The 12,399-nt window shown below is 38.1% G+C and overlaps 1 protein-coding gene across 4 annotated transcripts in view; it reads left to right on the forward strand.

Moving 5' to 3' along the window:
* The window catches only part of efnb3a (ephrin-B3a), a 39,178-nt gene that overhangs the window by 4,982 nt on the left and 21,797 nt on the right, over nt 1–12,399 (forward strand). For all 4 annotated transcript variants that reach the window (XM_016273411.1, XM_016273412.1, XM_016273414.1 and 1 more), the window contains one exon: nt 10,030–10,325. In XM_016273411.1, coding sequence (XP_016128897.1) covers nt 10,030–10,325 — 296 coding nt within the window. The remainder of the gene's footprint in view (nt 1–10,029; nt 10,326–12,399) is intronic.

Here is a 12,399-nt window from a genome sequence, read left to right on the forward strand (position 1 = left end):
ATACCAGCAACCCTTGAAACTTCATAGTTTGACTTCAATTCAATTTCAATGTTATTTAGTTGGACCTGCCATCTTCGTGATGAAAACCTCCTTCTCTTGTTTCACTTGTATTTAATTTTCGGTTTCAGAGGTGCTTCTCTGGCATGCCTTCAAAGCCCTGGCATGTTACTATGCTGTGTGTGGAAAGAGTAATTACAGTTTTAAGATTACTCCGATGATGGTTCTGAACCGAGGGGGGAGGAGGTGGCATTACAGTGAATGGCCGAGACAAGCATTGCGCTTTACATCATCTGTTAACATCAGCACCCCTTGTAAAACACAACGTTTATGATGATGACAGTGATTGTTTCTTTAGCTGTTGTTCTCTTTAGCTGTTGTTCGCTTTCGCTGCATGTCATCTATGGATTGAGGCTATACAGGATTAGTTTTGATGTCATCCAATTTATTGGAAAAACTCCTGTTCTCCTCCTTCTTTGCCTCTCTTTTTCTTCCTTAGCCGTCTCTTGTTTCCCATCCTCAGGAAGGTTGGACAAGCATTTGTTTCTGAGGGAACAATGTAGGTAAATGGCAGGCCTTATATGTGAATCATGAACAATAGATTGTCAAGAAACACAATGAAGAAAAGTAAACAGACAGCGATGCGAATGTGCATTTGTTTTTATAGACTAGATGAATCGGTTATCCTGTTTTTAACTCGCTGATGTCTCATTAATAGGCCCGGATGCAATCTGCGGACTTCCTCCATAGAATTCTGTGGAATGGATATAAATGCTGTAAAATGTGTCAAACGGTGGACCCACACACTTCCAGTCTGCCACTGTAAAGATTTGCGTATAGTAAACAGGCCGCCGAACATTTTATCCACAAACTTTAAAAAGAATCAGAATTGGTTAATTCACCAGTGGCTCGGTTCAAACATGAAAACGGAGAGTTGAGAGAACACATGAAAAGTGAGTTGGGAGTTATCCTTTCTCCCTGTGCCCTCCCCTCTCTCTCTCTCTCTTCCAAACAAAGGGAAGGTTATTTTTAGTGACATTCATTTTTAAACATCTGAGTGTTTGGAGCTTGATGAGTCTTTTCATGTTGGGCTGAGGAGTCAGCGGCCTCTGGGCCCATCAGTTCCCTGGAGCTACTCGACCTAACCACAACAGAAGACCACCCAGTAGACACGTTTTGTGTAGAAGTACACAATATGTTGCTGGCCAAGACATTATTTGCCAATAAATTGGAAAAATGACACAATTATTTTCAGTATTGCACCATTTTGCTGTAATGTGCCCATAAGGCCTAACAAGTCTCAAGCGTTAGCGAAAAGTTTTGTTTTCGACCACAAGGACCAATTCTTCGTCAGCACATTTTTCATGTGCATCTGAGGGGTTTCATGTACATTACTGTTAAAAAATTTAGGGGTTAGTAAGTTTTTTTGGGGGGAAAAAAACTTGCTGCCATGTTTCTTTATAGAGAAGAGGCTTTCTTCTGGCAACCCTTCCAAATATGCCATACTTGTCCCATATTTTTCTAATTGAACTGTCACAAACTTTATCATTTAACATGTTAACTGAGGCCTGTAGAGTCTGCGGTGAAGTTCTTCGGTTGTCTGCCATTTCTCTGAGCGTTACCATGCCTTCAATGCCCTGGCATGTTACTATGCTGTGTGTGGAAAGAGTAATTACAGTTTTAAGATTACTCCGATGATGGTTCTGAACCGAGGGGGGAGGAGGTGGCATTACAGTGAATGGCCGAGACTAGCATTGCGCTTTACATCATCTGTTAACATCAGCACCCCTTGTAAAACACAACGTTTATGATGATGACAGTGATTGTTTCTTTAGCTGTTGTTCTCTTTAGCTGTTGTTCGCTTTCGCTGCATGTCATCTATGGATTGAGGCTATACAGGATTAGTTTTGATGTCATCCAATTTATTGGAAAAACTCCTGTTCTCCTCCTTCTTTGCCTCTCTTTTTCTTCCTTAGCCGTCTCTTGTTTCCCATCCTCAGGAAGGTTGGACAAGCATTTGTTTCTGAGGGAACAATGTAGGTAAATGGCAGGCCTTATATGTGAATCATGAACATTAGATTGTCAAGAAACACAATGAAGAAAAGTAAACAGACAGCGATGAGAATGTGCATTTGTTTTTATAGACTAGATGAATCGGTTATCCTGTTTTTAACTCGCTGATGTCTCATTAATAGGCCCGGATGCAATCTGCGGACTTCCTCCATAGAATTCTGTGGAAGGGATATAAATGCTGTAAAATGTGTCAAACGGTGGACCCACACACTTCCAGTCTGCCACTGTAAAGATTTGCGTATAGTAAACAGGCCGCCGAACATTTTATCCACAAACTTTAAAAAGAATCAGAATTGGTTAATTCACCCGTGGCTCGGTTCAAACATGAAAACGGAGAGTTGAGAGAACACATGAAAAGTGAGTTGGGAGTTATCCTTTCTCCCTGTGCCCTCCCCTCTCTCTCTCTCTCTTCCAAACAAAGGGAAGGTTATTTTTAGTGACATTCATTTTTAAACATCTGGGTGTTTGGAGCTTGATGAGTCTTTTCATGTTGGGCTGAGGAGTCAGCGGCCTCTGGGCCCATCAGTTCCCTGGAGCTACTCGACCTAACCACAACAGAAGACCACCCAGTAGACACGTTTTGTGTAGAAGTACACAATATGTTGCTGGCCAAGACATTATTTGCCAATAAATTGGAAAAATGACACAATTATTTTCAGTATTGCACCATTTTGCTGTAATGTGCCCATAAGGCCTAACAAGTCTCAAGCGTTAGCGAAAAGTTTTGTTTTCGACCACAAGGACCAATTCTTCGTCAGCACATTTTTCATGTGCATCTGAGGGGTTTCATGTACATTACTGTTAAAAAATTTGGGATTAGTAAGTTTTTTGGGGGGGGAAAAAACTTGCTGCCATGTTTCTTTATAGAGAAGAGGCTTTCTTCTGGCAACCCTTCCAAATATGCCATACTTGTCCCATATTTTTCTAATTGAACTGTCACGAACTTTATCATTTAACATGTTAACTGAGGCCTGTAGAGTCTGCGGTGAAGTTCTTCGGTTGTCTGCCATTTCTCTGAGCGTTACACGGTCTGTTCTTGGGGTGAATTTCCTGGGACGTCTACTCCTGTGAGGATTGGTGTCTGTTTTGTATGTCTTCCACTTGTGAATAAACTTCCTCACTGTAGAATGATGGACTTCAAATGTCAAATGTTTGAAAATGGCCATTTTACTCTTAGATTGATGGCAGCAACAATTGCTTGATCATTGATCAATTGCTGATGTCTTTTCTTCTTTGGTATTTTGTTAACACACACCAGAAGGCTCCAGACCAGCAAACTGCCAAAACTTCTGCTTTTATCGAGCTGCTCACTCTTGCTGACAATCAGTTAATCAAATGTATTTGATTAGCAGTGCCTGACCGTTACTTGCCCTCTTAATTCCTGTTAACAGTAAGGGTGTGCTAACTTTTTCACACATGGCTTTTCCATCTTGGCTTTATTTTTGTTAAATAAACAATGTCACGGCGCAATATGTCATGTGTTGTTGTTCATCTGATGTTTTATTTTCCTAAATTTAAGACCTGCCCAGGACCAGATCATTTTTAGTATGCCCTGATACGGAAAACCATGGAATTCAACAGGGTGTCCTTACTTTTTCACATGACTGTGTGTGTATGTATATGTGTGTGTGTATATATATATATATATATATTAGGACATATTCAATTGATTAAAGGTGACAGTAGACTTTAAAAAATCAATTTCTAATAAAAGCTTGAACAATCTTGACAAAATGTTTTCCACAACAATATTAAGATGCACAACTTGTTTCAACATTGATAATGAGAAATGTTATTGAGCACCAAAACATTTCTGACCCCAAACTTTTGAACAGTAGTGTACAGTTGTTTACTATCACTTGTATTGACATTTACATCAATATGATGCTTAACTATCTAATCTGTAGGTTTTTTTGTTTGTTTGTTTTTTAGATTCCTGTCATTGTGTTCATATTTTATATATTATAGAACTTTTTTTTTAATTAGTTAACTGCTACATTTGAAAGGGTTAAAATGCTAAAAGTACAAATCTGCTGTCAAAGCAGCCATAGCAAGCTGCTGATTGTTTCCCATTATTGCCCCCAGAAGTTCCCTAATTTTAGGCTTTTGTGTTTGCATATATGTGAGTCACTGTGCATTTGTGGCATGCGGTTCTCAGCCGTGTGGTAAGTGGGTTTCAGTCCGTCAGAGTTCAGGAATGTGTAAGTTATCTCCAGCCCTTAGCTAATTAAATAGCACTGATAAGAACATGAAACAACACTCTCTGAGCCCTTAAGATAATCTGGGTGCACTCAGCAGGTCTTGATGACCATAAACTCCACAGACAAACACACACACATTTAAATGACGACATGCTTTCTATTGCTCAATATTAGTTACTGCAGTCTAATCTAGAATCAGATTTCCACATGGTCACTCCTATCATTCATAAAATTATACAAATTGCCACCCGTTGCATGTTTTTTTATTAAAGTTTTAACTCTTTTATGCTTCATCAACCAATAAGAGTCGCTTAACACATTTACCATGTTTAAATGGATTCCCTTTTGCACAATTTTTCCTCAAAATCAGTGCAGTACATATATTCATTCTAGACTTAGCACATGCTAAAAGAAAACCTTTTGTATTTTTAGAGTAATTTTAAAAGCATACTTTAGTATTTACTGCATTATGTATAAGTTTTACTTTTAAGGACATTCAGGGTTTGTTACTTCAGGGGATTCTCACACACATATACACACACGTCCTTAGAAAACCAGGAGAGAGGAAATATCCCCAGTTTTGTGCAGCTACTACAATTATAATAAAATAGTATCATTATATAAACTCTAAATAGAGGTAATTTTCCACATTGCTGCAGTGAGGTGAAGGGTAATTGGTGGTTTAAGTTTGTTTGAGTTTCAGCTCCATCAGCCTTTTGTTGCTTTAGTGTGGCATGAGGAAACTTAAAATACCCAAGATTCTGCAGTGATGAATCGATAATGAATATTCTGTGTGAATTCTGATCCTGTTCTGTGACATTTACATTTAAAGTGCTTAATCACTGATTTGTGGGGGTTTGTGTCTAGGTTGCAGAGCTATATTTCCCATGTTAGAATGCCTTTTCTGCCTGTCTTAAATTTCCACGTAAATGAATATAAACATCGGCATTTTTATGCATATTTCATACATAAAAATATCAGTTTTCAGATGGCGGTGTATTAAAATCAGAGTTCATGGAGCTCACAGAAAGAGCATTTAGAATACATATGTAAGCATTTATCACTTTGATTGCCTGTTTACGTCAGTGCAAAAGGATGTTTGATTTGTCTCTAATTTAAACCAAAAATCACCTTTTACATGAATAAATATGCTTGCAAAATCCACCAACACCAAACTGAGAGGAAATTTAGCATTGTCATTGTCACTGATAACCAATGCAAAGAACACAAAATATTTGCGTTTTCGCTTGAACCACTAACGGACAAAGACTCAGTTCTTTCAACAAGCAAAGCTGGGGGGTTTTTCCTGCGGAGGGAAGAGAAATGCATTCAGCCCGTCAACTGGTGATCACATCAGAGAAATTTTGACATGTTCAAAGGCCTTTGAAAAATAGTGTAGTGTAGACAGAAACAGATGCAGCATGTTACGTTTGCTTCTATCGGTAAATTGTATTATGCTGAGATTTGATTCTTGTCCTTTGTTATTCTGGGGTGGTCTTGGTAACGGTCGCCGTGCTTCGTATCTCTCAGCAGGGGTCTGACAGCTCTCTGATAGAAATGTCTTCCGCTTGGACTGAAGGAAAACAGTTGGGATCTGCAGGGTGGCAGGATTTGAGGTTAACGTATCCATTTGAGCTTCAAGAAAACACAAGTAAGACGAAATGTGCTGTTGTCCTCTGTTGTGAAATTAAAACGTGCCATTTTAAAATTAAAACGTGCCATTACACTTTGACTACATATAGTGCACCAATTCAAGTCATAGTTGAGTATTTTATGACCATTTTCTACACTCTCTCTCTGACTCTTAACACTGACAGCAGTTTGCAGCAGCCAGAAATCACTCATTTACAATGAGAGTCAGAGATTTGAGGCATCATGAGCTTTTTTTAGAAGGCGTGTCAAGTAAAAGTACTTTTTTTTTTTACACATTTTGAAAAATTTGAATGCAAGAACCTGTGTGAACAGCTCCTTCAAGCTTGAATTTCTTATGGATATGATTAATATTTGATTAAATCACACTAACTTGTTAAATTGACTGCCCTTGTTTATTTGTGCATGCAAGTGGCTATGTGCTCATGGTTGTCAAACTTAATACAGTGTCAGTTTCAGAATGATCCATTTTTGCAGCTTTGTATGTCTGTTCTGTGACATTTACATTTAAAGTGCTTAATCACTGATTTGTGGGGGTTTGTGTCTAGGTTGCAGAGCTATATTTCCCATGTTAGAATGCCTTTTCTGCCTGTCTTAAATTTCCACGTAAATGAATATAAACATCGGCATTTTCATGCATATTTCATACATAAAAATATCAGTTTTCAGATGGTGGTGTATTAAAATCAGAGTTCATGGAGCTCACAGAAAGAGCATTTAGAATACATATGTAGGCATTTATCACTTTGATTGCCTGTTTACGTCAGTGCAAAAGGATGTTTGATTTGTCTCTAATTTAAACCAAAAATCACCTTTTACATGAATAAATATGTTTGCAAAATCCACCAACACCAAACTGAGAGGAAATTTAGCATTGTCATTGTCACTGATAACCAATGCAAAGAACACAAAATATTTGCGCTTTCGCTTGAACCACTAACGGACAAAGACTCAGTTCTTTCAACAAGCAAAGCTGGGGTTTTTTTCCTGCGGAGGGAAGAGAAATGCATTCAGCCCGTCAACTGGTGATCACATCAGAGAAATTTTGACATGTTCAAAGGCCTTTGAAAAATAGTGTAGTGTAGTCAGAAACAGATGCAGCATGTTACGTTTGCTTCTATCGGTAAATTGTATTATGCTGAGATTTGATTCTTGTCCTTTGTTATTCTGGGGTGGTCTTGGTAACGGTCGCCGTGCTTCGTATCTCTCAGCAGGGGTCTGACAGCTCTCTGATAGAAATGTCTTCCGCTTGGACTGAAGGAAAACAGTTGGGATCTGCAGGGTGGCAGGATTTGAGGTTAACGTATCCATTTGAGCTTCAAGAAAACACAAGTAAGACGAAATGTGCTGTTGTCCTCTGTTGTGAAATTAAAACGTGCCATTTTAAAATTAAAACGTGCCATTACACTTTGAGTATTTTATGACCATTTTCTACACTCTCTCTCTGACTCTTAACACTGACAGCAGTTTGCAGCAGCCAGAAATCACTCATTTACAATGAGAGTCAGAGATTTGAGGCATCATGAGCTTTTTTTAGAAGGCGTGTCAAGTAAAAGTACTTTTTTTTTTACACATTTTGAAAAATTTGAATGCAAGAACCTGTGTGAACAGCTCCTTCAAGCTTGAATTTCTTATGGATATGATTAATATTTGATTAAATCACACTAACTTGTTAAATTGACTGCCCTTGTTTATTTGTGCATGCAAGTGGCTATGTGCTCATGGTTGTCAAACTTAATACAGTAACAGCACAATGTAAACACAGAAGGCCTAGTGTGTGTTTTTCACCAAACAGAGATGAGTGCGTTTTCGTTTGATAAATTAAAGGGTCTGATTATCAGATTACGATATTTGCTCTCAGTCGGATCCCACATGTTAGTAGCTAATGAAAAGGCTGAGATCACATTGACTTTTGTTGTGTTTTGGTCACGTGTGTTTGGTGCAGCAGACAGCTGATTGAGGCCTAAACTCAGTGTGTTAATGGATATGTGTTGATCCACAGATCAGGTGCTCTTGCTCTCACATGGTTAAAAAAAAAAATCCTGACTAGGAAGCTTTTTTTATCTTATCTGTCTGTGCAAAGGTGTCTTACAAACTGTGGTGTGGTTAATTGGAGTTTTGCTTGGATGTCTTGGCCTAATGGAAATGTCAAGCTTTGTACACTTAGCATGAGGAGAGATGAGTCTGCAAAATACTTTTATCTGCAGTGGGGTTATTTGTGAGGTGAATTTTCAACTTCAGAACAAGACTCTGAATAGAGCTAAAATGTCAGTCTGCTAAATGCTAGAATTTTATTTCCTCAAGAGGATGGAGGTATAGGAGCTTTTAAGTGCGGTTTCAGCTTTGGCCTTGGTTTGACTGAGAATGTGCTATAAAATACTGAATAATTGTTTGTTTTTATGAAAGTGTTCATATATTTCGAAATGCTCTCGTCACATACACGCTTTTTTGTTTTTCTATCAAGGTCTCCACTGATAGACTCTTTCTATTACTTGTTTTTATAGCAAGTTTTATTTTTTATTTTATTATCCCTCACAGAAACCTTACTGCATTATTAGTTTTTTATTAAGACATTATTTTATATTTTTCAAAGGAACCATTCACAGAACAATTAGCATTGTGTTTCAGAAACATATGACGGACATTATTCTGTGGGAAACTAAAGTATATTATATGATATAAAAAAATAAATAATGAGGACTGAGATTGCCAAGCTCCACAATAACAAAAATATGCCATAAACGTTCTCCATTACTGTCTTTGGTATGTTCATGAAAGAAATAGCATCATTCTTTTGAGTTCTTTTCAAATGAATCCGGTTGATTCAGCTTAACCAACCAGGGGCTGGATTCACAAAATATTCTTAAGAATAAAATTATACTTAACCGCTATTTTCGTTCTACTTTCTTATTTAAGAATAAAATTAAGAATGTCTTCTACTCCCCAAACAACCTTTCTTGAGGGACCATTCACACAGAATGTGTTGTTTTCCTTTCCTCTGTGCTAATTTTCAGACCACTGAATTCCCGTCAAGCCAGTTGCCAATAGTGTGTGTGCTTATTGGCAAGCATTGCAAAAAGACAGACTTTGAGGTGTTTTACATTGAGTTGATCAGCAGGTCTTTGGCAAGAACCATATTTAAGAACTTCACAAGAATTTGTTAAGAATTGCACTTACTGTAGGAACATTCTTATGAATTTCTTGGAATTTCTTAACCTCTTTAAGAAGATTTTCCTGAATCCAGCCCCTGGTCTGAATGAATAATTCAGGAATGAAAATGATCGAGTTGTCAAGTTCAACTTTATTGACTCAATGATCCGGACACAGCAGTTAACATCTTGCTGAAGGGGTGAATAATGACTTTGAAATTTCATTCAGTTTCTCACATAAAGCAGTTGTATGACCTCAAAAGACTTTGAATTGAGCACACAAGTTGTATGATACTTTTTTGTGTCCTTTTTGAAACTTGATAGTCTCCATTCATCATAATTCAAGTCAAGTAGGCTATTATTGGCATTTTTAACCATATACAGTACAGTATGCAGTGAAACGAAGCAACATTCCTCCAGGACCAAGGTGCAATGCAGAACAACATAAATGAAAAAAAACAATATTTATAACACAAGACAGATAACAACATAAATTAACATCAAACAACAAATCAGTGCAGAAACACAAAGCACTAAAACCCTACATAAAGTGCACGTGTTTGAGCATAGAAAAGAGCGACCAGTACAATTTAAAAAAATATAATCTTTTGTTTTTCATAGAGAAAGTCATACAGGTTTGCCGTTGACTTGTCTCCCACAATCTAAGTAATTTCAAGTTTTACTATTGTTGGCAAAACGTGATCCCCACATATTGGCAAGCAAAACCACACATATGCCCTCTCACACACTCTCCTGAACCAAAGGGCATGTATGTTTACATTTTCAGTAAAAAATGTATGAACAAAAGGGCAGTTTCAGCATCAAACAGGCCTTGAGGTTTCATATGCACGTACACACAAGCAAATATCAAACTGTCAATCTCAGTTTCCATGGAAATGATCATTACTCATTTGTCTGTCACTCACTCTTCATCTCTCTCTCTCGCTCTAATTCTACAGGTTTGGAGATGAAAGGGGCTACATACTCTACCCTCAAATAGGGGATCGTTTGGACCTTGTGTGTGCTGCCACGAGTCCATCTGGGCCGAACTCTCCCCCTGAGTATGAGTATTATAAACTCTACCTGGTGTCCTCACGAGAGCAGGCTGACAGGTGTGAGGTGATGGGCACCCCAAACCTTTTGCTCACCTGTGACAAACCCAACAGCGATATGAGGTTTACCATCAAGTTCCAGGAGTATTCGCCCAACCTGTGGGGTCACGAATTCAAGAACTTACGAGACTATTACATCATAGGTAAGTGTTTGTTAACCAGTATCGCAATGCCAAAAAAACAAGAGTATAGTTTTGGACAACAGCATTTATGTGTGGGAATCAATTCCCTATTTTGGGTCCCTCGATTTTTTTTGCATCTAGCTATGCAGAAGTTAGCAACACATGTTCCAGGCATATTATTCCTTGGTGCTCAAGTTGATAACACAGGCTCACGCCCAGGTCATGTTTCATAATCTTAATTTTCACTTTCTTGTGTTTTTTTGTATTCTATTATAACTGTTTTTAAACTATCAGCCTCCACAAGCTAAATCCGTCCCACATATTGTGTTATCTTCTGACCTCCTTAAATGTTAGGAATAATTTATTCACTCATCCAACCCACAAATCAATTTTTCACAAAAAAAGATATTATGAACATGTAATAAGAATTTGTTCCCACAGCCTAATTTGTTTTCTTAATTTTAGTAAAATCATGGCCATGTTGTACTAATTTGTTCCCTCATTTTAGTTCAGTCATTACCACGATTTAACTAAATTAAAACGAGGGAACTACTTACTACAAAGTACTTATAAGTTAACAAAACAAAGGAAAGAAATTGTAAAACGTGGCCACAATATCACTAAAATGAGGGAACAAATGAATAAAAAGTGACCACGAATTAATAAGTCATGGGAACAAATGTCATGTGCAGTGCTCTGTATTAATGTTATCTTGTAATTTTGTAGGATTTTTATAGCACAAGCCATCATTTAATATGAATATGAGACCCCTGATTCATAATATTAAATATTACAAATAGAGTTTAAAGCCCACAAATTAAGATTTCATATAAAGTGATCATTTCTGCTATAAAAATGATTTGAATGGACAACCATTTTTAGGGAATATTTGCTAATTACCCAAGTGCAATAATACCATGCGTCAGCCGCAGGGGTTCTGTCCTGTCAAATTTACTTCATAGTTGCTCCACCAATAGATGAATCCATCGATAAAACCCAGAATATGTGTGCGTGTTACTGTTTGTTCCCCAGGGAAATCACTTTTAATTAACCTAAGTTGGCAGTTGTTAATTTCTACAATATGCCTGTAATGAGAAAGAGAAAGACAGAGCGTTGGGTGCTGTGCGGTTTTGCACACACTTGTGATTATGTGGATCTTAATTGGCTGTAATGGGCCTGTGAGACTCAAGGGCATTTAAGAGCAGCTAGACACAACAGCCCGACCAACAATGACAAACACACTCCCATATCCACGTATGGTGTCTGCGCTGTCACGGATATAAACTGTTTATGTGTTTTAATATAGGATAAAAGCACAGCTTATTAGTGTAGGTTTTTGTGGTTCCATCCTGTTGTGTGAGGCTGCGAGTGATGCTTTTAGCTGGTGCTTGTTTCCCCTGTGATCTGCACTGTTTGAAGCTGAGATCTTCTCCCTGCTGAGTGTGTATCAGAGTGTATCAAACGCTCCGAGCTCTTTTGTCAAAACTTTGATCACTGGGCGCTAACTGAGTTCCCAGGGGAGCACTTTACCCAAAAAAGTGTTAAAAACCCCCACTGCATTAGAATCCCTCTACAAAACCTCCTCTTTACCATCATGTTCTTCAAAGCACATTCTCGCATAGTCAGTAATTCACAATTGTGGTGTGAGCGCTTGCCTTACTGCAATCGCTGAGTTAATGGTAAAATTAAAAGTGTATTACCGTGTACTTACATGTATGGCTTTGTTTGCCCGTCCTACAGCTACTCGTTTATATTTCGACTTTGGAGCATCAGAGTGTGAATGTACTGTATGTGTGTGTGTTTGTCACACTGGTTTAGACTTGTGGTAAGGGACTGTTAATTATTGAAAAGGTCTTGTTGGTTTATTTATCAAGGTTAAACTGAAATATTAGAGATGAACCTTACTCCCACCCTAACCTGTGTGTGTGTGTGTGTGTGTGTGTGTGTGTGTGTGTGTGTGTGTGTGTGCGTGTGTGTGTGTGTGTGTGGGAGTGGGTGTGTGTGTGTGAGAGTGTGTGTGTGTGTGTGTGAGTGTGTGTGTGTGTGTGTGTGTGTGTGTGTGTGTGTGAGAGTGTGTGTGTGTGTGTGTGTGTGC

The sequence above is a fragment of the Sinocyclocheilus grahami genome, unplaced genomic scaffold (genome assembly GCF_001515645.1).
Source record: "Sinocyclocheilus grahami isolate Dianchi unplaced genomic scaffold, SAMN03320097.WGS_v1.1 scaffold78.1, whole genome shotgun sequence".
In the NCBI taxonomy this organism is placed as follows: domain Eukaryota; kingdom Metazoa; phylum Chordata; class Actinopteri; order Cypriniformes; family Cyprinidae; genus Sinocyclocheilus; species Sinocyclocheilus grahami.